At 33.8% G+C, this 25,795-nt stretch overlaps 3 protein-coding genes and 1 non-coding gene across 4 annotated transcripts; 2 read left to right on the forward strand and 2 right to left on the reverse strand.

Annotated features, from left to right (window-relative positions):
• The first annotated feature begins 2,192 nt into the window (after nucleotides 1–2,192).
• Nucleotides 2,193–4,761, forward strand: LOC116404639 (ras-related protein Rab11C). Its single transcript, XM_031887798.1, has 3 exons — nucleotides 2,193–2,423; nucleotides 2,560–2,756; nucleotides 3,883–4,761. The coding sequence occupies exons 2-3, from the start codon at nucleotides 2,592–2,594 to the stop codon at nucleotides 4,369–4,371; spliced, it is 654 nt and encodes a 217-aa protein (XP_031743658.1). The 5' UTR covers nucleotides 2,193–2,423; nucleotides 2,560–2,591; the 3' UTR covers nucleotides 4,372–4,761.
• Nucleotides 4,762–5,964: 1,203 nt separating this feature from the next.
• On the reverse strand, nucleotides 5,965–6,037 carry TRNAV-CAC. Its single transcript has one exon. It is a non-coding gene; the product is annotated as a tRNA-Val (tRNA).
• Nucleotides 6,038–6,048: 11 nt separating this feature from the next.
• LOC116401637 (tropomyosin-like) lies at nucleotides 6,049–15,246 on the forward strand. Its single transcript, XM_031887797.1, has 15 exons — nucleotides 6,049–6,191; nucleotides 6,292–6,379; nucleotides 6,456–6,502; nucleotides 6,828–6,917; nucleotides 7,020–7,073; nucleotides 12,626–12,703; nucleotides 12,789–12,857; nucleotides 12,925–13,080; nucleotides 13,162–13,288; nucleotides 13,422–13,459; nucleotides 13,631–13,720; nucleotides 13,814–13,918; nucleotides 14,258–14,407; nucleotides 14,670–14,779; nucleotides 14,864–15,246. Exons 1-15 carry the CDS (start codon nucleotides 6,156–6,158, stop codon nucleotides 14,907–14,909), a joined length of 1,284 nt encoding a protein of 427 aa, XP_031743657.1. The 5' UTR covers nucleotides 6,049–6,155; the 3' UTR covers nucleotides 14,910–15,246.
• Nucleotides 15,247–17,133: 1,887 nt separating this feature from the next.
• LOC116404638 (protein PLASTID TRANSCRIPTIONALLY ACTIVE 16, chloroplastic-like) lies at nucleotides 17,134–20,777 on the reverse strand. The gene is made up of 5 exons (XM_031887795.1): nucleotides 20,189–20,777; nucleotides 19,420–19,872; nucleotides 19,223–19,291; nucleotides 19,033–19,091; nucleotides 17,134–18,109 (listed from the first exon to the last, which is right to left on the reverse strand). Exons 1-5 carry the CDS (start codon nucleotides 20,636–20,638, stop codon nucleotides 17,401–17,403), a joined length of 1,740 nt encoding a protein of 579 aa, XP_031743655.1. The 5' UTR covers nucleotides 20,639–20,777; the 3' UTR covers nucleotides 17,134–17,400.
• Nucleotides 20,778–25,795: the final 5,018 nt, after the last annotated feature.

The raw sequence follows: 25,795 nt of genomic DNA on the forward strand, positions 1-25,795 counted from the left end.
TTGTGTATACGTAATAAAGCTCAACAAATTTTAAATTTTAAAAAGTAAACTAATTTAGTAAATGTAAATATGAATTTTGTGTTTTAATAACATTAAATTTTTTAATTATGTCTTTTAATAACATCAAACACTCAATATTTAATTGTGGAAGTTCATAAAAGGACGTTGGATTTTAACCATGAAGTTCTAATTAAATACTTATATCACAATCTTTTTTTAAAAAAAGACATATAAAAAAACTACTGGAATTTAATTTACTTAAATTATAGGTTAGAGATAAAAACAATAAGTATATAACAATAAATTTATAGAAAAAATCGATATTGATGTTCAAATTTTATGAAAATATGAAAATTCTAAAAAAATAATGTTATAATAATGTTAGTGAAACTCGATGGTGACTTGATTAAACTATAATTTACTAATCACAATTTTTATAAAATAAAACAATATTTAAGTGTATACTGTAATTGTATGAGTAAATATAAATACAAGAGCAAAACTTTTTATATGAAATGAAAAAATAATTACAAAACAATATAAATTTAAGATTATTTTGGTATGAAATGATGCAAGAATATCATTAAAATTTTTGAATGGTGTTAAAAATAAATATAAGCTATTTGTCGTATTTTCTTTAGCAAAATCAATATTTTAGAGTGAAAAGTTTTGGTTTGAAAGTAAAACTAAAAAATAACAAAATATAACATATGAGAAAGTTTAATTGAGTCGAAATTGAAAAATGAAGTTTGGGTGAAAATTTATAGAATTGCATGTAATAAGAATTACGAAATTAAAAAATTTAAACTCCACTATCATAGTAAATTAAAATTTTAAAAGTTTGTTAAAGTGGAGAAAAAACGAAATTTCTCCAAATAAAAAAAAAATCGAACCTTTAAAATCTTGAAAATTGGGGAAAAATTTAGGCGATGCTTCTATTAAATGGGATTATTGATATTGGAAATGAATATGAAATCCGAAACGGCGTCGGTTGGATGTCGACGCGAACGGGCCACATAAGCATTGGGGGAGGAGGCAGCCCAAATGCGCTGGCTTCTCCAAGCGCAAAATCTCAACTCCCTTCCACTCACGACAACATAAAAGATTCCTCCAGCCCCGCACCACGTCGTCGTTTCCCATCCAATATTTATTCTCCAATTTTCATAACAATAACAATAACAATGACATAACCTAATATAAATAAATAAATTACAACAATTTCTCCTCCACTTTTTTTGTTACCATAGCTTCACAGTAAATTATGTGTATTGCTATTTTTATTTTGTAGGTTAAAAGGTTAAAATTTCCATTAATTACTTTTTACTGCAGTTTCAAGGTAGTAAATTTAAACTGATATAATGTTTTTCAAGTGTGGGTTTTGTCTAAAATTCTAAACCAGGGTAATATTGTAGATTCTAAAGGAATGGATGTAATTAATGATTGTGTAATAAATTTATATATTTTTTTTAACCTTCCGACTTGGAATATTCCACTTGAATTGAGTTTTACATTAAACGAAAATTTAAAAAATATATAATGATTGAGCGGTCAACATTTTAGTATAAAATATTTTCAATATTTTATTGGTGCGGTATTTGAACATTTAGATAAATAGGAACCTAAAATGTTTTCAAAAGTTATTTAAGAATGAGTAAAATAGACTGTTATTTAAAAAAATCAGTCACTAAATTCCTATAATACAAGAATGAAAAATTAAACTTCTAACTTCATATTTTACTATATAAATTAAATTATATATCACTTAAAATAATTGAATGAAAGTATATAAAGTAAATTTATTAGTTTAGAAGTATAAAAGGGTCACAATCATATTGTAACAAGCATTTATAATAACAAATGAATGGGTTTTGAATTTACCGTTGTTTGTGAGTGCATAGCCTCGTCCTTTTCTTTTTTCTCACAGTAAATGAGATGAAAATCAAAGCCCCAACGTCAAGAAAAATAGTAAAATTTACCCATCAAAGATTGAGTGTGAGTTTGTAACCACGAGCGGTTAGTTTTTGTAAGTTACATGAGAATTTATTTAGAACAAAAACATAATTTAAAAAGCTTCCTTAAAAGGAAAAATGAAAAAAGATCTAAAAAGCGTAAGGACTAAGCTGTAATTTCACACAAAATAAAAAGAATCTCCGTATTTATTAAAAATTTCAATTATTATTATTTTTTATCCTCCACCACCTTTTTCGCTCGCACTTTCCATTCAGCCGTGTAAACAAGCAACGTCAAACTCGCCTCAGACGACAACTCCACCAATCCTCTCTCTGTTCTCTCCCTAACTTCCCTCTTTAATTCTCTCTGCTTAATTCAATCCTTCGATTCTTCCGCCGCCGTCGCCGCCGTAGTCAACTTTCTTTCCCCACCAAGCCAATCTCAAACTCATCCTCCCATTTCTTCGCCTACAGGTCTCAATTCTCCCCTCTCATTTCTCAATTTGGGGATTCTCTTCCTCCTCAAACGTTTCTGTTTCCGCTACTGTAGATGATTCCGATTCTTTCAATTTTGTTTACTGAATTGCTGAATTTGATGTTTTTGGATCAGGTTTGTTCGAGAAATCTGGGGCGGAGACTGCTATGGCTCATAAGGTAGACCACGAGTATGACTATTTGTTCAAGATTGTTCTGATTGGGGATTCTGGCGTTGGGAAGTCCAACATTCTTTCGAGATTTACTAGAAACGAGTTCTGCTTGGAGTCCAAATCTACCATTGGTGTTGAGTTCTCGACCAAGACTCTCCAGGTAGAAAGCTTAATCGTTTGAACTCTCCGCGATTAAATTAGTATTTTTCAGTTTATTGATTGATCGTGTTATTTGCCGTCTGTGATTGATGGACTTCATGAATCTAGGTTCCGATGGTTTTGAAATTGTGGGTTCCGCCTTGCTTTTTAGTTTTTTTATGTTTTTTACTTTCGATCGTTAAAGTGCAGTGGATTTATTGCATGTAGGGTTTGAGTAAAGGTTTGAAGTAGTTGCGTCATTGCTTGAAGTTGAGGCTACCAACGTTTAGGATTGAATGAATAGGAACAGGATTTATGGAATTTAAATAATATGTTGCTGATCTAACAAGCAAACGATCCGGCTTTCCTGGCTATGTTTAACGAAAGACTGAGAGAATTATTCTGAAATATAGTTGTGAGTTGTTAAAGCAGTAGGAAATTGGCAGTCCTTTTCTCTTGTTTCTAGATTACTCTTATTTTCTTACCAAAATATAGAACACTCTTGAAATTTTGCAAGTGCTCATGTTCTTAAAATTTCGAGTGTTTTCACTAATGAAAAGTTAAGTATTATAAATGATTGTTCTCTATTAACTGATTTAAATGTAGATAAAACAAAAAGGTGCTTATGAAAAATTAGGGTATGGAATAATGTGAACCCAACTCAACAATAATTGACATATACTATTTCTTTTGATGTTGGATGTTCAAATCACTGTATCCCACATTTATTGTATAGAAAAAGGAAGAAAATTTTGGGTATGCCCATCCTACTATGACCAAACCGATTGATATTGGCTGAGTGATGGCTATTTTTCTTTTTTTGTGAAAAGTTATTAGTCAATGGAGCAAAAGATTGAGAAGGGAGATAATAGAGGTTTCCAACTAAAACTATCCAATTATGTATGGAAGCATATACACTCTGAATCCATTCCCTCTGTTTCTTGTTAGTTGTTTGTCCTAAAACCAAAATTACGTTCAAAAGAAATTATACATGGAAGGTTAACGAGATGGAGAGTTGCCTTCATTGGACAATATCACTAAATTGGGCCGTATTATTCAGTTTGGGATTACTTTCCATTTCAGAGTTCTGTACTTTTAGTAGTTGAAGTGTTAGCCATCTCATTTTAATCAATATTGTTGACATACAGGTAGAAGGAAAGACAGTCAAGGCACAGATCTGGGACACAGCAGGTCAGGAGCGATACCGTGCTATTACTAGTGCTTATTATAGAGGAGCCGTTGGTGCTCTCCTTGTCTATGATCTGACAAAGAGACAGACTTTCGAGAACGTTCAAAGGTGGCTTCGGGAGTTGAGAGATCATGCAGATTCTAACATTGTGATTGTGATGATTGGAAACAAATCTGACCTAAGTCATCTTAGATCTGTCTCAGAGGATGATGGGCAGACCATGGCAGAGAAGGAAGGTCTTTCATTTATCGAGACATCGGCCTTAGATGCCACCAACATCGACAAGGCATTCCAAACCATCTTGACAGAGATCTACCATATCATCAGCAAGAAGGCATTGGCAGCCCAGGAAGCAGCTGCCAGCATCACCCATCCCGGACAAGGAACGACCATCAACGTTTCCGATACTTCTGGTGACTCAAACAGAAGGGGTTGTTGTTCTTCTTGAGCAGATACAGAAAGATAGAACTGATAGTTCACATCAAAGGTTTCTCTTGTGTCTCTCTTTCCTTTATATTCATAATTGATCTGTTGTTTTTGATCTTCCTGGATTTGGAGAAACTAGGAAAGTGTAGCGAATTCATAGCGGGCATGTAGAATGATTATCTTACTCGACCCCTCTCGATCATGTGGTTTATCTCATTAGCAAGTGTTAGTTATTTTGAGCAATTTCCAAATTTCTTTCTTGTTCCTTTACTTACCCCATTCATATGACAAAAATTACTTGAGGAATTTGATTTGTATTTGTTCTCCATTTGCCAACTCTTATTCAGAAATTCTTACATTTTTCAGTTATCAATTAAACAGATATGATACAGTTGGGATTTGCTAGTTGTCACTTACTGGCTTATTTTGTACTAAATAGAACTGAATTTTTCTCTCTTTTGACTCTGGACTCATTTAAAAATTGGTGAATGTTGGAGAATAACCCCTCAATTTAGGGACTCACTCCTTACATAAAAAGGGGAGCAAAACAACCAAACATTGTTCCTCCACAATCTGTGGGGGAGAAGCAAAGGTTACGTTAGTAAGGTAGTAGCTTAATTTAATTTAATGTAAGGGCTTTTAATTTGATGCTATTTTAGTACAAATTCGGAAAGACGATTTGAACTTGAGACTTTTTAGTCCTCCGGTGGTCCAATCTTTTGCTTCATAATTTTATGTGTTTTAATTCATTATATTTAAAAGTAGTATGGTGAGATGAAAATCTATTTATTAATTGCGACGCCAAAGTTAAGAAGCTTGTAGAAAAGTTCAAAAGGAGGATGTTGAGTAACTATGCAATATTATATTTCAAGAGAGCCTCTTTCTACTCCTATTATTATTTATATTATTTTTGCAATTTTTTTTTTGGATATATCGAAAAAATCTAGTTGGACTTGTACTCTAAAACTTTAAATAATAACAATTTGGTTCCTAAATTTTAAAAATTGAAACCATAAATAATTAAAATTGAATCATTAAACTTGTATAATCAAACCTAAACAATGGTATGATACTGTTCACTTTAGACGTACACACTTGTAACTTTGTCGATAGTTATCTACACTTATATGCTCGTGATCACTACCTTTCGTAATTAATGTATGATTAGTTCATACTTGTTACACAGTTATCTTATTCTCACGACTTGCCATTACTTATTAGGAACTTCAACTCTAAGAGGTAACATTTGTTTTAAAAATATACTTGAATATGATTTTTTCATTGGAATTATCAAAATATTTCTTTTTAAAAGTAATTATAAATATGGCAATGTATCAAATTTGGTAGATTTAGAAATTAAGTTAAAGAAATAAACTCAGGAATAGGTCCACTAATTGAAGCCAATATCCTTAATTAAATGATGATTCAAATTTACTCCACAAATTATTGAACCAATTAAAAAGAACTAAAATAACATAATCAACCTCAAATTAACAATCTTACATATATATATATATAGGGTGATTGGGAAAAATGCTGTGATTTTAAAAAGAATTGGGGAAAAAAGGTTTTATATAATAATAATAATAAAGAAGGCCCATTAAAAATGTAGAAGTGTCTGAGCCCGGGTTCGAACCGGGACCTCTAGTGTGTGAGACTAGCGTGATAACCAACTACACCACCCAGACCATTGTTGAAAATCAGTGCCTCAAGTTGTTAATCATAAAAAATTATTGTTACAATTTCATTGAATTGATTCGTTTGAGAATCAAGAGAACATTTTCTTTTCATTTTTCGCAATTCGCCATGGATGCTCACCACGCATCGTTAGGTCGACGAACGGTAAGAACGTTTTGCATGTTCGCATTCTTGTGCTCCATAACGCCTTCAACGTGTTTTTGAATTAATATGCATACGTTTGATTTTGTACTTACTTCGGCAGCTGGAAGAGATTCGGCAAAAAAGAGCGGCCGAGAGATTGAGCAAAGTTTCTTCTGGACCAGATCTGAGTACAGCCTCCAAATCAAATGGTTTGTTATTGTTTATTCGTGTGGAATTACTGTTCAGATTATTGGTTGCTGATGTAATTTGGTTTTATTGGAACAGAAGTCTCTGGTATTAGAAAATCAGAGAGCGGAAGTCGAATCTCAGAGGTAGGATTATTAACTTTTATTTTATTAGTTTTCTCCGCCATGCTCTTGTATTTTGAAATATTGATATTAATTTTTAGGTTTCGTTTTGAATGATTTCTTATATCTTTTTACTAGGGCACATGTTTTTGATAAAATTCAACTGTTGTTGGCGAAAATGTAGCATGAATGTAATGGAACTTATTGGACCAATAGCCTATTGTTGTAATTGTTAATTTGCTAATCAATTTCATACAATGGCGAATATATTTATGAAACAGGATCTTTTAGAATTCCTTTTTTCCCTTCTTTTAATGGACTTCTGAGATTGGTAGGTTCCTTTATGCAGATCGATGTGGGTAGTTTAGTATCTCAGATACAAGATATGCAGAAGAAGAATGCAGAATTAGAAGAACAAAGGACTGTCATAAGCTCAAAGGTTTCGTTCTGTTTAATTTCCCCCCATTTGTGCAGAATATGCCGTAGAAAGCATCATGAGTTGATCGTTTATTTGAATTTTGTAATTATTACCTTGTTTCAGCTTCAATCCAAGGAGGCTGAGAATGGCATGCTTCAAAAGCGATTGAATGAACTGGTAATTAATGCTCTTCCAAACTGAATTTTCTCTGTTCCTTAGGGTAGGTCATACGAGTTGTTCATCTTTTGATGCCATTTCCTCTGTTTAGATATATCTCCCATGTATAGCACGTCTTATAATATATTTGATGCAGTTGTAGTGTAAGGCAAGTAATTTGTTAAAAGCGATAAAGTAAAGAGACATCGAGTTACGTGGAATCCCAAATACAGGAAGAAAAACCACGATTTACTTTTCTTATTAATTTCTCATCATCACAAATGATACAAGGGAGAAATTTTCCTTTGGGCCAAGCCCACTAAATCTAACACTCCCCCTCATGTTGGGAGGTAGATATCAATGTGATCCAACTTGCTAACACAAAAGTCAAAGTTCTGCTTGAGAAGTCCCTTGGTGATGACATCAACAACCGGTTGGCTCAAAAGAATGTACGGAATACATATGCTCCCATTGCCCAACCTTTCTTTGATGAGTATTGATCAATCATATCATGTTTAGTTTTATCATGTTGAACTAGATTGTTGGCAATGCTAATAGCTGCCTTGTTATCATAGAATAATTTCATTAGTATTCCACAATCCTGATGAAGATCAGACAACTTTCTAGAGTCAAATTTCCTCACATTTCCCCAAACTCATAGCCCTACACTCGGCCTCAACACTTCTCTTGGCCACGACCCATTGCTTCTTACTCCTCCAAGTTACAAGATTGTCTCATACAAATGTACAATAACCGGAGGTCGATTTCCTGTCAATAACAGACTCTGCGCAGTCAGAATCAGTAGAGGCCTCAATAGTTTTCCTATTTGTCTTTCTAAACATCAACTCTTTACAAGGAATTGTTTTTAAGTATCTCAGGATTCTGTTGACGACTTCCATGTGTTCCTCATAGAGAGCCTGCATGAATTGACTCACAACACTCACAACATAGGAAATATTTGGTTGAGTATGGGACAAGTAAATCAACTTACTCACAAGTACTGATATTGTTCTTTATCAGCTGGAATTTTATCATCTGAATTTCCCTTTACAGTTGAATTCAATAAGGGTGTCAGCAGGACGACATCCCAACATACCTATCTCGATCAACAAATCAAGGGTATACTTCCTCTAAGATATGAAGATACCTTCTTTAGATCTTGCTACTTCCATTCCAAGGAAATATTTCAGATTTCCCAAGTCTTTGATTTCAAATTCATCACCCATCCTCTTTTTTAGTTGGATGATTTCAGCATGATGATCCTCAGATAAAACAATGTCATCGACATAAACAATTAGGACTGCGATCTTTTCGTCTTGAAGACCTTTGTAAACAAAGTATGGTCGAAGTGCCCTTGTACCCTTGGGACGTGACAACGGTAGTAAACCTATCAAACCATGCTCTAGGTGACTATTTCAAACCATATAAAGATTTATGAAGTTTACATACCTTATGACTAAATTGGGCTTCAAATCCTGGAGGGGGCTCATGTAAATTTCCTCCTTTAGGCCCCCATTTAGGAATGCATTCTTAACATCCAGCTGATATAGAGGTCAATTGTTCACAACAACAAATAGCAGGACTCTAACTGGATTCAGTTTGGCACCTGGGGAAAAAGTTTCTGAATAATCAACACCATAGGTTTGAGTTTACCCTTTTGCAACTAACCTCATCTTGTGTCTGTCGAGGGTTCCATCTGGCTTGTATTTGAGAGTGAACACCCATTTGCATTCCATAGTTTTATGTCCCTTGGTTAGAGCGCAAATCTCCCAAGTCGAATTCTTTTCAAGAGCTCTCATCTCTTTCATGAAAGCATTTTTCCACTCAGAACACTCTAAAGCAATGTGGATGTTTTTTGATATCACGGTAGAGTCAAGGCTAGCTGTGAAGGCTCTGAACTGTAGAGATAGACTATCATAGAAAACATAGTTACAAATAGGGTATTTGTGCAAGACCTAGTACCTTTTCTCAATGCAATGGGAATATCTAGAGAAGGATCATACTCATCAAAGTTCCTTGGGTGACCATGTTCAGCCTCATTACCAGTAGTTTCTGCTCTGACCTCAGTCTCATTACCACCGGCCCTTTCTCTCATATATTCAAGAATAGGAACATCAGACCTATCATTCTCGCTCATTTTATTATCAACACATGATTCAATCGGATTCGTCATACCTTGATCTTGAGGAGGTTCAGAATCTTGGATTGGAGCTGGCTGATCAGTAGGGGACTCAATTTCTTTTCTGCGAGTTCTCCTATAGTTAGTTTTCTAGGGGACTTGGTTTGTGGGTAGAACTATGGGATGAGGATCAGATTCAGGTAAGGTACTAGGAGTAGGTTCAATAGGCTTTAAGGTACAGTTAGACTCTTCACTCACACTCTCCCCCTGAAGATGGCTAATGGGAAAAAAATGTTGATCTACACAAAAGGTAACATCCATAGTGACAAAGTATTTATGGAAAGGAGGATGGAAACGTTTATACCCTCGCTGATGAAGAGGATACCCAACAAACACACATGTCTAAGTTTGAGGGGAAAATTTGGACATAGACTATACACCCATACACACAAAGGGGTACCTCAGAAATTAGGCAGGTGAGGGATAAGACTCCTTGAGGCAATCTAAGGGAGTTTGAAGGTGGAGGACTTGAGAAGACATTGTATTAATGAGACAAGCTGTAGTAAGAATGACATCTTCTCATAGACATGAAGGAAGGGAAGTAGATAGCATAAGGGAACGAGCTACGTCCAAAAGTTGGTTTTTCTACTCGGCAACCCCATTTTGTTGAGGAGTGTAGGTATCCGAGCTTTGGTGAACAATCCCATTGGAGGTTAGGAACTTACTAAGATTAAGGTTTTGGAACTCCTGACCATTATCACTTCGAAGAGTTGCAATTTTTGTATTGAACTGCGTTTCAATGGTTTGATAGAAGTTTTTGAAAACAGAAGAAGTCTTAGATTTATCAGTGATAAGGAAGACCAAGGTAAGACGAGTATGATCATCAATGAAAGTCATAACCACCATTTCTCAAAAGAGGTAGTGACCTTGGATGCACCCCAAAAGTCACTATGGATAAGGGTAAATGGTTGTGTGGGTTTATATGGTTGTGAAGGGAAGGATACTCAATGTTGTTTGGCTTGAATGCACACGTCACAGGATAAAGAGGAGACATCAATTTTAGAATAAAACGAGGAAATAAATACTTCATATATTTAAAGTTTGGGTGGCCTAATCGGAAATTCCACAATGTACAATCTTGTTCGTAAATGGTAGAATATGATGACAATAAACTAGTCCTAAAGTTACTACTACTGTAGGTATTATTGTCAAGCATGTAGAGTCTCCTGCTATGTCAAGCAATGCCAATTGTCCTTCTTGAGCTCAAGTTCTGAAAAGAAATAGATTTATGTAAGAAAGTAGCTCTACAGTTCAACTCACGAGTGATCTTGTTGATAGATAGCAAATTATAGGAAATCTTAGGCGCATGCAAAACATGATGGAAAGAGAGCCCTTCGAAGGGAAAGATTTGTCCCTTCCTAGCAATTGGGGCTAAGGAACCATAAGCTATTTGGATTTTTCCATTACTAGCACATGGGATATAAGAGACAAAGTTCTCAAAGGAACCTGTCAAGTGATCTATATCCCCCGAGTCTAGGATCCAAGGATTTTTCCATCAACACTGATAAGACTAAGGCACTAAGACATAACTGATTGAGCAATAGCTCTTAGACTGGAGGGTGGACTGTTCTGGTTTACAGTAGGGCCAGATGGTTGAGAAGTGCTGGTAGACTCACTTACATAAACACGCCCTAAGTTTTGTTTATCGTTAGGGGATTGTTTCTTACCTCCTAGGGGATGACCGTGGAGTTTCCAACACTGATCCTTAGTATGCCACTGTTTCTTGCAATGCTCACAAACATGGATTGGTTTCTCGTTTTTCTTCTCACTATCATGGGTCGGAGATCTAGCACTGAAAGCAGCTGAGTCAGTGGCAGAAGTAGTCAGTACACTCATGGCATTTGTTCAGTCTTCTTCAAGGCGGACTTCATAACACACTTCCATTAAAGAGGGAAGAGGTCTCTGTTCAAGTATACAACCGCAGACAATGTCAAACTTGGGGTTAAGTCCTTCAAGGAAGTCATAAATACGGTCAGCTTCTTCAAGTATAGCATACTGTATACCGTCATTTGGAGTATCCCATATTGTTTCTCTGCATAGGTCATCTCTTGCTAGAGAAGAGAAAGCTTATTGAAGTAGAAGGTTACATCCAGGGTTCCTAGCTTGCAATAATGGACTTGTTTCCTCAACGTATACAACCGAGAAGCATTCTGATGCTTCGAATAAAGTTTTTTGTCGTGTCTCGTAGATCCTTTGCAGTAGCTGCATAAAGTAGAGGCTTGCCTATATGTAGTTCCATACTATTAATCAGCATAGAATAAAGGAGTTTTTTCCTTTCCAGAAGCGTTCCAAGGCATCACCTGGTGGGGACAGATAGTTTCCCTTGACAAAAAACCAAATTGGTGGCGACTCTCAATAAACATCTTGATCAATTGGGATCAGGAAAAATAATTGTCATTAAGCTTTTCTTCTGGAAAAGTCCCCATAGATGGTGCCAGAGAACCAATTATACAATTTGAAGATAAGTTAGGAAGTGAAGTTACCAAGTACTTGGAATACATCGGTAAGTCGGTTGATATGGATTGCGCCAAGGATTTACCAACTTCAAATCCAGATTTATTATCCCCTCGATTGATCCCGGTACCATAGATAGGCGGCAACTGGAAAGAGTCAAAGGACAGCAGCGCGTGAATGAATGGTAGTCCATAAATCGAGGGTGGTGTGCCAGAAGGGTATTGTAGCTGGACTTGGGCTGACAGATGGGAGAAAATTGGTTGGTTCGTGGATGTGTTCAGTGGCGGTGCGTGAGTGGTAAGATGGAGCGCGTGCAGCTGGTTTCTGGTGCTTAGCTGCAAGGCTGACTTCAAGGGTGGGTCCATTGTGACTGCCGATGTCTCTTGAAGCTGGTGGGGTAGCTTCTCCATGGCGGTGGCAATCCCAGCGGTGGCGGCCTCTATCTCTGTTTGGGTTTCACCTATACCTGTGTTTAGGGTTGTCTTTACCTCACTTTGATACCATCTTAAAAGCAATAAAGTAAAGAAACACCGAGTTACGTGGAAACTTGAGTACCGGGAGAAAAACTACGATTTACTTTTCTTATTAATTTCTCATAATCACAAATGATACAGTGGGAGAAATAAATAGAACCCATTGTTAGATAAAAAAGGAAGAATATTAGGTCAAATCTTCCTTTTGGCCAAGCCCACTAAATCTAACATAATTACATACCTCCAATTTATGTGTTGAAATGAAATTTATTATTTGGAAATACTAAAGGTTTTGCTATGTATTAATCTGCACTTAAACCCCATTTTCCCGTTTAATTTGGTGGTGAAGAGCTTTTCTTAACCTATGTTTCATGCGGTCTTTGGCTTTTCCACTAATCTTGAATAAGGTTATTTTTAGATTTAGTTTAATATTTCAATCTGATAACAACATTACCCGAATTTGGTAGGAGACGAGCACTGTCCCTTCCTTAAGGAAAGCTCTGAAAGATGTAGCCATGGAGAAAGACGCAGCTGTTGTTGCCCGGGTATATGCAGCCTAGATATTATTTTATTTCCCCCTCTCATTTTGTTACTCCTGAGCATTAATGATGGTGTGATGCATAAGAATAGGAGGATCTGTTGGCCCAGCTTCGCACTGTACGGAAACAACTGAAGGAAGCAGAGGAGGAACAATATCGAGTATGTAATTAGTTTCAAATCACTCGATAAAGTAATTTTTTGGTATTAAATAACCTTTTTCCATTAGGCGGAAGAAGATGCTGCAGCCTTGAGAGCCGAATTAAACTCAGTACAACAACAAGCAATGAGTGGCTCTTTTGCTGGAACCACACCAACTGCTAATCCTTTTGATCGGATGCAGGATTTAGAAAAGGAAATAACTAAACTAAATTCTGAGTTGCAGGTATGGCTGTTGTGGACAAACTTCTTTCATTTTCTTGTCGTTGTTACTTGTTCGTGACTTGCAGTATTTGGTGCTGTACAGAAAATGTCAATCTTGAGGCAGCAAGATCTTCAAAAATTATCGGAGGAGCAATCTCGTATTTCAACCCTGCTTTCTGAAAAGCAGGAACTTGAAGAAAAGCTTGCAAGTACGTCCAGAAAGGCCTCAGGTACAAAGATTTCCATGAATACCTTGTCAAGCCTGATGCACTTTTGCAACTTTTAAGAGTTCGTTTGCTTAAAATCTGGCAATAATTTCGGATCTTTAAAAGTACCTTTTTTGTATGTGTTTTCTTCCTACAGAGATCTCAGAGAAGGCCGTGGAGAAGACATTCTCAGTTGTAAGTGATTTTTTGTTGGTATTTTTTTCCCTAAAAAAGGGTTGTAAGAGAGTTTTTTTTTTGGTAACTGCATAGTACGTCACTGACCTGTACCTCGTAGTTGTTTTTCAAAGTTTAAATGTTAATTACTCATTTTTCCCCCTAGTTATAGCATGACAATGTTCTTTGCAGGAAGAGAAGAACAAGCTTGAGAAGCAGTTGCATGACATGGCTGTTGTGATCGAGAGGTTGGAGAGTAGTAGGCAGAAGCTTCTGATGGAAGTAAAGTTCTTTACGTTTTCTTCTCATTTAATCACACTAAAGCATTTGTGAATTTGCCTTTTTTATGAGAGACTTTTCTTATGTTTTTGGCAGATTGATTCGCAATCTTCTGAAATAGAGAGGCTTTTTGAGGAAAATTCTACTCTATCCAACTCTTACCATGAGGCTGTGGGCATAGGAGCACACTGGGAGAATCAGGTGCTTATAGTTGCCAACTTTTCATGATTGTTTGCATCCTTTATGAACTACAAGAGCTTCAAAAAGATTTCCCCCATCCTCTCCACCCATTTTTTATTGCTACAATAGAATTTCTCTGTTTTCCTAAATGAATGCTACCTCGTGTTTGGATTTGGGGACTAGAATCGGGTTTGGAATTGTGTATGCTGTATGCATGCTAAGTGCTGCTGAATAAGGGGAACCTGACATACGTAACTTGTTTTCCAAAACATTTCTTATCTCTGTCGTTTTGGTTAGTGATCTAATCAGTGATGCTCTTTAGACTTCATTTTAAATTACAGCTGATTGGCCTTTCTGTAGGTGAAAGACTGTCTAAAACAAAATGAAGCACTCCGCAGAGTTCTAGACGAGTTGAGAACAGAACAAGCAAGGAGTCTGCCGATGTCATATAGAGATGGGGCAGTTGAGACCCAGAGTCCTCCATTAGCAGCTGAACTTCTCTCTCTCAAGGTTAGTCTCTGGCTTAGGATGCATTTTTCTGCCCTTTTCACTTATATGTCACAATGAAGTTGGAAGTCATTTCAGGAAGTTGAATACTTAGCCGTATGTTAGTCAAGTGATCACTGATTATGGAGGAAATATTATCTCTTCTATAGAATCTTTCAGCTGTACTTTGTTAGACTGTTACCTTGGTTTCTTTCTTCATACTTTAGGGTGGTCGTCTAAGTATTCATTATGCTAATAATTTGATCTTCCCATAATTTCTTTGAAGGGTCAACTTGCAAAAGAACAGAGCAGAGCAGAGTCACTATCAGCAGAAGTATTGGAGCTATCAACGAGACTCCAGCAGGCTACACAAGCATACAACGGGCTTACACGCCTGTAAGATCCTCTCTCTCTCGTACAGAGTATAATTGCATTTTATTTTGAAGACTTTTTCCTGAACCGTTGCTTCTTGTATTGTAGCTATAAGCCGGTACTGCGGAATATTGAAAGCAGTCTTTTAAAATGAAGCAAGATGGATCTGTTGTTGTACGCTGAATACACCTGTATGCTCTTGGAAATTTGCATAGAAACTCTTTGGTAAAAACCAGGGTGTCTGAAGTTGAACAAGCATAGCGTGGAAGAGGTTCGATGTAAGGATTATCATATACCACACATTGTTTCATTTTGTAAGAAAATTTATACCCACACCAACCAACAGGCCCTTTTGGGAATGTCCTTTTCAGCTTTTTGGTAGATTCCAAACCAAAGCTATAGTACAATCATATTCATTTTGTTTATTGAAGTCAATAGATCATTCTTTTAACGATTTACATGTTCTATTCCATGAGATTTTTTGCTTTTAATTTATGGAATCTTGAAGATGATTTATTTGATAGAGGAGCCATAATCAACTTTACCATTTGATCACAGTAGCGGATCAAATTATTGTAGAAAATGACAGGCCCAATTGAAGGCCTTACATGCCATTTTCATCAATCTAATCTTATCTATAGACAAATCTATTACTTATTCATTAATTTCTCTTTAAATTATGATTTTAGCAAGGATTATACTGATCTCAAGTTCTCAATCATCAAAATATTTGGACAATCATAAAAGTTGTTCTCAGCTATTATTTTGTCTATTAAAGCTTAGCTGGATTGCACCAATTGGGCAAATTTCCCCTACAAATCACTTTAGAGTAAAGAGGGGGGAAAAGAAAGGAGAGAAGACAGCAACACAAAAAAGGTTGATAGAATGGCTCAAAATCCTCCTGTTTTGATATTTATTGATACTTATTAACAAAGCTTTGTACAGGTTGGCGAAAGGAACTCTTACTATAATTATAGATTCAATGAGGAAGACATAAGCAGGGAAAGAAGCTCAACTATGGAGTCCTCATCAAAGATTTGTTTCTGTATTCCTCGCCACAAAAATGGCCACAAAGCTGATGGAGGATCGGAGAAATCTTCCAAATCTAAGCCTTCTCGTCGCAAATCTCATCGAGACTCAAAAGAAGGTAAGCATTCCTCTAGCAGTGATAGCAGTGGAAATGGAAACGCAGGTGAAGAATGTGCAGCCAGTGCCACTGCCGTGGCTGCTGTTGCGGTCACAGCCGTGACCATGGATGCACTTGACGATGATGGTGGCAGTACCCATGTCCACGGTGGTGAGGGAGGCAGCGGGGCTGGTGGAGACTAGGAAATTGGAGGATTGGAGTTCTTATTTATTCTTTGCCTTTTCTGATTGCATCTGTTTGGTGATTCCCTTCTGATGGTTCTTTGCTGAATTCTGGTTGATGTGTGGGAATTTTATCTTTGCTTGAATTACATTATATGATTATGAGCATTTGGGTTTGAATTTCTTCTACGCTATAATATATATATACATATAGGAAACTTTGTACATCTTGTAATGGTGGCTGTACTCAACTCTGCTTTGAACTTTTCTTTAACTCATTGCTTCGCAAGGAATTCAAGGCACATTTAAGTTGATTTTAGTTTTGAGTGAATAAAAAGGAATGCCAAGGATATTTAAATTTATGCCCATCATTGAAATTGAAATTGAAAGTCTCGTTTTCAATAAAAAAGTTTGAATGTTCAGGCAAGGATCTCTCTTAAATCTCGATCTTGGAGCGAGGGCAAGTGCTCCTAGGTATAAGGGAGCAAAGTTCGACATCTAGGTTACAAAATATGTATCTAAGAGATCAACACAAATTGAACAACTAGATCGTCGTCATACTATTTTCTAGGTAAAGCTGCCAGCCAAGTAGTTATTAAATGATCAAATTGAGTAAAGCTGCTTGTATTATTATTATTATTAAAATCAGAGGTTTGATTCCTCACCATATTGTATAAGTAAAACATACTTATTAAACAAAACATGGATTGAGCATAGTGTTTTCTAAAGAAAGTAAAAGAATTCTTTAATTATTATTTTGTAATATTTACATAATTTATAATGCATAAAAAATCAATGAGAAATTCAGATCGATAGCAAAAATAAATTGAAACTATATACAAAATATTGCATTTTTAATCTAAAGTATACAAAATGTTGCATTTTAAAATATTTCGATACCATTAGATCATAAAATCTGACAACATTAGCTCGTATTCGATAAACATACACCATGTAATTTAATCTAAAGTATTCAAGAATCCATTTTAATTAATTTAATCTAAAGTATTCAAAAGAATCCATTCTTCAAAGCATAAAGCCAGAAATAATAACCAAAGAAATCGCACATCAAAAGATGCCATAAAGCAAAAACAATATTTAATGAATTAGAGTTGGACAATTTGCTTCTCTAACTGCAAAAAAAATAATTATCAAAAAGCTCACTTATTCTTCGCAGAAACTTGTAAAACCAAGTAAACAACCAACCCCCATAACACACAGATTACATACATAGATTACAATTTAAATACACAAATTAAAATACGCTTCTTCAAAGAGTTATATCAGCACCCACATTGCCATAAAATGTTAAAGGAAACGATTATATTTCTTCCTAATCATTCATCATCAACATATATGGTTTCTTGCTTAAAGAGACCACCAAAAACTTTCCTTACCTCTGCTTTTGTCTCCTCTTTGGCTGCTGCTGCTGCTGTTGCTGCTGCTTTAGGCTTTGAATTTTCTTTCTGCTTCAAACCAAATGAAGGCTTTGAATTGGTCTTTTGTGTTTGTCTTATCGATGCTTTCTTTGGTGGCAATGCTCGAGCTTTGGCTTGTCCTCTAACTGTGGCTATCTGAGCATTTGATTCCTCAGATGGTTTTTGTAGTTGAAAAGATAGCTTTTCCCATGGCTGTGCCGAGCCAAACCCCTTCGCTTTATTGAAAAAGTTGTTCACTAAATTGCCTGCAGTGTCGGGGCTTTCTTCTTCGGTTTCCTGAGGTTCCTTTTCTGACAGCTTTTTGAGCTTTTGGGATTGTTCTGAACTGAAGTCCTTGGCTTTGTTCAAGAAGGAATTAAAGAAAGCGATTTGATCTGATTCTTCGGCGGGAGGAGAAGAAGAAGAAGAAGAAGATGATGATGATGATGATGGTTGGGTGGCTGCCTTTTCTGAGAGTCGTTTGGATTTAGCAGCTTCTACTTCTTGTTTCTTTGTGGCTTCGGCCTCTTCACGAGCATTTTCAGCAATTCTTATGGCCTCTTCCTCTGCTTTTGCTTTTGCTTTTGCTTCTGCATATGCTTGTCTTCTACCATCCGTGGGAATGACACTGATATAAATTTATAACAAAGCAGTTAGTTAATCTTCCAATCATAATGCTCCATTAAACAATTGCCACCTTTGGTTTGAAAATGAAGTAAATTCATTTTACTTTACAATTTTACATCTTTAGGTTCCTTTCACACCCATGTACATTGGTGTTAAAACAGAGAAGTTATCAAATTTTTGTGAAAGAAAGAGATAATATTGCAACTTTTTGATATGGGTATTTTTTAAATAGAGACTTCTTTTAATTAATTTTTTATTATTATTAATTTTGTAGTTTAAGACAATAAATAATAAACATTTCAAACAAAGAAAAGTTTTAAGTTAAATACTATTAATTTTGAAGTTTATTAATTTCAATTGTATAATTTTAGTTTCCATCATTTTAATAAATCTTAAATTTAACGTTTCGTAATTAATTGTTATCAAAATTGATTAAACAATAATGACAATAATTTTCATACAAAGAAATAAAGCGGCAAAATTTACGATAAAAGTGCTATATATTACAAAAAGTTTTTCAAACAAATGAACAATAACTAGCATTCAAAACTAACTTTAGGGTTTATTGTAAAATTAGACAAACCAGAGTATAAGAGTTAAAATTGAACAAATTTCAAATTTTATCATCTTCAAAAGTTACCAGTGAGATTTAAAAAAAAAAAAAAAATTAAAACAACTGCAGAGGGAAAAAAAAAAGAAAGAAAGAACACAAGTGCCATAAAAAACCGAACCCACCAAGAAAACTCACTAAAGAAAGAGTTTCCAAGTATGATATTGCCATAAATAATTACAAGCAGCTTTTGAAACCAATGAAACCTAATCAAAGACCACTAGTGAGAGATTTGAACTGTGTGATATACTTAATATTGGGAGATAGGAGGCGGTCTATTTAATAAACAATTAATCCAAGAGGGAAAATCTTACCTGAAAAGTTGATCCACAGAACTTGAGGGTGCAGATGGACTTGAATACACTTCCACGACCTTAAGAATTTAGATGTGAAATCCCAATCAATAGTCTAAACAATTTCATAAAAATAGTCGAGTGGCTAAAAGCTTAAGAGCTGTGAAAGTTTTTTGGGCATAATCGTCGGAGCAGTAAAATTGCAGGTCACCTTGTTCTCGGCCACCGCCGTGTTCGAGAAAACTCCGGCCACCAACGAAGCTATTTGTGACTGCGCCACCTGATAAACAATGTTCAAGTCGAAGATCAGCATACCGTCATAACGAACATGAACCTCTCTTGAAGAAATCAGAGAAATGGAAAATAACTGTTAACATTATTTGATAACTATCGCATACATTACATTACTTTGTAGTCGTTTGAACTAGCGCTTCCTTCAGCTTGGACGACGACATTATACGCACGCTCAGGTGCAAAGTCTTCGACCAAATTCGTTTTGATGAACGTATAGCCGATGTCGGTTTCAACTATTTTCTGCAAGAGCTCCACCACGGACAATGGCTGAGATCGGGAGAAAAGATTGTTGAAGAACGATGAAAGGCCGTCGAGTACATTGTAAGTGGAGGAGCTTGATGCATTGCCGTCGTATACGACTGCCACATGGCTTACTCCGGCGAGCTGCGCTGCCTGAATTACTTGCAATGCGTCTGATGTGGTAACTTCAGAGGTCGGACCGTTCTCCCCGACACCAATAGTGACAACTACTTTACTGGCGTTTCCGATCGCCTTGGCAATCGCTTCTGCGTCTTGAAAGGAGGATTCGACGGCGTTGAGCCGCTTTGATTCTTCATTCGAGATGACCTTCAGTGTTCGATAAATAAAATGCACAAATCACAATGTTATTCGTCAAAACGAAGTACAGAACCGGACGCAAGAGTAGAATCATCAATTAATAATAGAAATACAATGAATCCTTACAACAACCATTCTCAAATACAGAATTCGTTCTGATCTAGCAACAATTAGATGCATGTGTAGAGTTATCATTTCAAAAAACAATGGAATCCCCACACCTTCCATTCTCAGATACGAAATTCGTTCTAACCAAATACTTAACGACTAGATTCAATAGTAGAAGTATAAATTAAAAGAACAACCAAATCCATACAAAACTGACCTTATACTTAGCAGCAAGACGGGCCAATTCTTGCGCAGCACCAAGCTCCGGCACACCAGCACGAACACTAAAACCTTCTCGCAACAGAGTCTGCGCTAACCGAATCCCAGCCTGACCAGTAGCACCGGCAACAAACACCGTATTGGAATCCTTCCGCCTCGAACTCCCGAACGACAAACCGGAGGAAGGCTCACTAACCACTGGAATCAAAGACTTCACATCCGGTACCTTTCCAAAAGAAAAACGAAACGGATTTGAATTACCAGAATCTTCAACCGGAGCGTCATCAGAAGACGGCGATTCATTGCTAGATTTCCCCAAGCGAAAGGAAGAGAATGATCCAGAGTTTTTGGCAAAGACGGCAACCTGCCTCCGGTGACTCTTGAAGCTTCGGCGGGTGTTTGGGGTAGTGGTTAAGATAAAGGAATTGGAGTTAATGATCGCGGCCATTGAAGGAAGGAGGAGAGTAGAGAGAAGAAACGGAGTCGGTGATCAGTCAGTGGTGGTGGTCTCCGTTGGTCCTCTTCAGGTTATTCTGATATCCATGGCTGGGAATTTGATTGGAATCGTAAACAAACAGTCCCCACATACTAAAAAATCCGTAGCCAAACGCCATCCAAAATTTCGAGATTATTTGGAAATATTATCCGGGGAAATAAAACCTTAGCAAATAAAATAATGCCACGTGTATTACTTTATCCACTCAATAAAAAAAAAAACTAAAGAACACTAGAGATTCTAAGATTGACCTTTCTTTCTTCACAAATATTCAAAAATATGGTTTCCTCTTGCTTTTTTGTTTATCCATTTCACATTCATTCCATTCCTCTTATTTTTTATCTCACCTAAATAAATCAATCAATCAAATAAACCTTTTTTTCTTCTTCTTTCAAATTATATTCTACTCTTTTTTTTTCTTTCTTTAATATTGTTTACATCTTTCATCACCTCAATTTAATTATGACACAAAATAGAGAGTTCTCCATAATTTTTTTCCACTATAAGCAATAAATTATGCAAGTCTTGTTTTATATAGTAGAACTCTATTGTCTTTGTTTGTAGCTTGTATCCTAATTTCATTAGATTTTCCATCTTATAATTCGATAATCCTTAATATAAATTTTATTTTTAATAAAAACAGGTGGAGTACAAGATTTAAACCATCAACCTTCAATTCAATACCTGAAAATTATTGTTGAGTTATACTCCTTTCAAGTTTTTCTCAAATTAGAAAAAAATATTAAGTCAACCATTTTCTTTGTGAATAGACGTTATAATGATTCGATAAATACATTTTATTGGTTAAGATGCTATTCTATAAATATATGTGACAGTATACTAAAATGAGCTTTACTCAACCGACATAGTGTTGTACTATCAACCTCAAAGTTAGATACATATTTGATTCTCTTCATCTTCATACTATCAAATATGTGTTTGTGTTGATTTTTAGGGCTATATTGGGATTTGCTTAAGGTTGAAATTCTATATCTTAGATCTTTAGGGTGCGTTTGGAGGAGGGAATGAGTTATGTGGAAAAAGATTATGATAATTTTAGGACTATAATAATCCTAGTGTTACGATAATATGTAGAGGTTAGGGTTATTATTGGTAGTGTTATGGTAATATGTGTTTGAGGGAAGGAATATGAATGATAATGTTATAATAATATGTGTTTGGAGGAAAGATTATTGTTGTAATATTATGATAATATGCGTTTGGGAAAATATTTATAATTGTAGTACTATTATAACATGTGTTTAGGAGAAGAACTATGAATGTAGTATTATGATAAGATGAACTAGGAAAATTTGTAGGGATATGAAAATGTGAAGTAGTTTTTTTTTTCTTTTGGTAATTTTTTAATTATTGAATTTGTTTGTTTGTATTTTCTTTTTTATTTTTGACAAATAGACGATGGAGCAAACCTTTGACTTTAAGATTGATAGTACACGTTTATGTTTTATACTCTCGTTGTTATTGTTAATTTTGTTATTGGTGGTTTGATTTGTAAAGATTTTTTTACATATATTGCTTATTTAAATAACTATATATAATTAATTATATTATTAACTTTTCTTATAAAGATCCATATTATTTGTTTTAATGCTCATGTAAGGCAGATTAATTATATAATGTTTTTCTCCTCCCTTTTCATAACTAGTATTATTGTAGCTACTCATTCTCACCCATTGAAGAAGGAAGAAAAGATCACAACTAAGTGTTCATATTGAGGATGGTGGATGGAGCTTAGAGCTATTTAGTAGTTTTTATCTTCTTTTTTTTCATTTTCCAATGAATTTAGTTTAATGATTTTACTTCTTTTTCATTTTCTCAATTTTATTGTAAAGACACATTTATTCATGTGTGTTTTGCTTAAAGCAAATGAGAATACTTCACATATTTTCATCTTAATAAAAAAGCAACATTTTGTTTAAAATAAGATTTGGAATAATATATATATATATGTCATTGCAAATATTTTTAAACAAACCATTCAAATAACTTATAAATAATTATTTTCAAATTTTATTAAAAAAATAGAGAGGTTATGATTTTTTTTAAAGTATGAATTTAATTTAAATTAACAAAAAATAAAATTTTTACGATTGAGATTAATTTCGATTATTATGTAATATATTTATTATTATAAATTATTATAAATTTGTATAATCATTTGTTGTTCTTTTTTAAAAAAAACGTTTTTGGTGTCTACATTTTATTTACTATTATCTATCTCTTAAGTGAATGTTATCTTTAACTAATATTAAATTTTGGGTTAAAGTTCAACTTGTTTAATTTAGCCAAAATGCTATATAAGACTCAAATTCATTATAGTTGGACACGTAGGTCCATGAATTAACCAAGCCCAAATCCACAAAGTCCATTGAGCAAATAGAAGAGTTCTTTGGTAGGTATTTATAAATATTACTTAATAGAGTCCAGAGAGGATTCTCCCAACGATCAAGAGATTCTTTTATCTGTTCAAGACCGACCCACATCTAAAACTCAACTCTTTTGAAAAGAAACAAATATTTTTCCAAGACTTTAACTTCAAGAACTTCAAGTGTTCTGCTTTCATTCATTAAACATACACTTTCAATCAAGAGGGAATCAGATGATCAAGTTCTAAAAATAGAACTACATCGTATCAAAATGAACATCAACACAAGTTCAACTCCATGAAACACATTCTTCGGAAAATCTAATTAGCCAAAATCCTTTGTATTATAATTTATAGTTTCAACCAATTTTTGTGTGTATATATTATACTTTTTATCCCAAAATTTTGATTAAAGTAATAATTTAGCCTTCGTGATTTGAAATTTTGAACGATTCAGTCCATAAACTTTAATAAACAGTAATTTAATCATTTTATCTAACAAAATATTAGTAGATTAATTATTTATTACATGTGTAGAAAGATAAATCGATTGAAAATTAAATTTATTTATACACTATAAATATTAAATTATTATCTAATAAAAAATGATATAATCTTACTCACGAGTTTAAGCTTTTGGGTTGATTGGTGATTTAAGACTATATCGTAATATTGTCTGATTTAGGATATCCTATATTCAAGACTATGCATTAATATATTTTCTACTTGTTGGTTTTTTCAATATTTCGAGCCCACAAGAGACGAAGAATGTCAAATATTATGTTAAAATTTTCTCCATCTATTAGCTTAAGCTTTTGAGTTTATAGATGATATTAGAGGAGACTACTTCATGATATCTTGGGTTCAAGTCCATGCAATGTTATTTCTGACATGATTAATTAATTCATTTTCATTTATTGGATATGTCACATATTTAAGTCCACAAGTGAGGTGTTAGTGATATATAATCAACCTTTTACTTCTTTAAGTGTATTTTTTGCCATCCTCCACGCATGCCGCAAACACACCTAATTAATGTAGGTACGAATACATGTATGACATCGTCTGAAATGCATATTGACGATTAGCGTATATATACAGGTAAAATAAGAAGTCATTGGAAGCTTGTTTTTATGATATTGACATAACATTTTTTCTTCAAATGTCGAAAGTTTAAAAATTATATAAATACTTTTTTTTATAGATTTTCAAGCTATTTAGTTATGACAGTATAACTACCATATTAAAAATTATAATTACTTAAAAGCAAAAAAATGTTTTTTTTTCATTTTGAAATATTTGTATTGTGCATTTAGAATATGTCAATCAATCTACAATTATTATTATTATTTGACTTCTGCAATACTATCATTATTTTTTCAATACAAATCTAAAACACCATTTTTTCTTTATTATTATTACTTAAGAAAACAAATCTACCATTCATATTATTGATATTGTAAATTAAGTATACATAATTACTAAATAGTATTGATTTACTCACATTTATTCTATAGATTTACTCAACAACCTATTAACAAATCTTAAATTCTCATAATTTTTTTAATTAATACTATCATATACTAGGCTTGACATTTATATAGGGTGAAATAAACATTTCTTATGTTGTATATAAATTGAAAAAGTATTAAAAAATCATAAACAAAATATCACCAATTACATACAAAATTGATGATATAAGAAATTAGCATAATTTGAAAAAAGTATTAAAAAAACATAAACAAAATATCACTAATTACATGCAAAATTGATGATATAAGAAATTAGCATAAATTGAAAAAGTATTAAAAAAACATAAACAAAATATCACTAATTACACACAAATTAATGATATAAGAAATTTTAACTTATTAATGAGTAAGTTAATATAATTGTCAGAAAATACTAAATATGACAAAATATTTACTGACATATAACAAATTTTCAGATTATATTAATGGTAGATATTGATAGTCAATGATATGCTTTTATAAGTAATATTGATAGACAGTGACAAAAATATATATGTTTGTAGCTATCATAGATAAAATGTAAAATTTTACTATAATTTATAAATATTTTTATTTATTTTACTATATAAAAAAATATGTGAGTATTTTTTGAGCTTCATCACATTTTATTCTATTTTCTTTCTTTACTTGTTTAGAAATAAAAACTATACAATGATTATTATTGATATTGTGAGAAACTTTAGGAGAAAAATAATTTATGTTTAAATGTTTTTTAACGTATTTTAAATCACCAACATTCTCAATTGATGGTTCACTTGTAATAGGCTATAGTATTTAGTTCGATATAACTATTATTTTGATTTTTTATTTAAAATAATATTTTAGAGTTTTAATATAAAAAAAAAAACTCCCAAATTTTATTCTCATAATTATTTTAAAACATAATAAACATTGATAAAAAATTTAGTGAAAAAAATTCTATATTACCTCCATTTATGGGTAGCACTTAAACGACTATTAAAGATTAATAAATTATTTAATGTATTGGCAAAGAATACAATAATAAATAGAGTTAGTATTTACTTTGTAGCAACCTTTAATTGATAAAACTAAAAATTGGAAAGTAATATTCCGGATGTATAAAACTAAAAATTAGCCACAACTAAAGATGAGAAAGCCATGAATAAGATAATTTAAAAGAATTTTTACATGTCAAGCAATCGACAATATTTTCTCTAATTTTTTTAAAAG

Source organism: Cucumis sativus, chromosome 6, assembly GCF_000004075.3.
Source record: "Cucumis sativus cultivar 9930 chromosome 6, Cucumber_9930_V3, whole genome shotgun sequence".
NCBI lineage: Eukaryota > Viridiplantae > Streptophyta > Magnoliopsida > Cucurbitales > Cucurbitaceae > Cucumis > Cucumis sativus.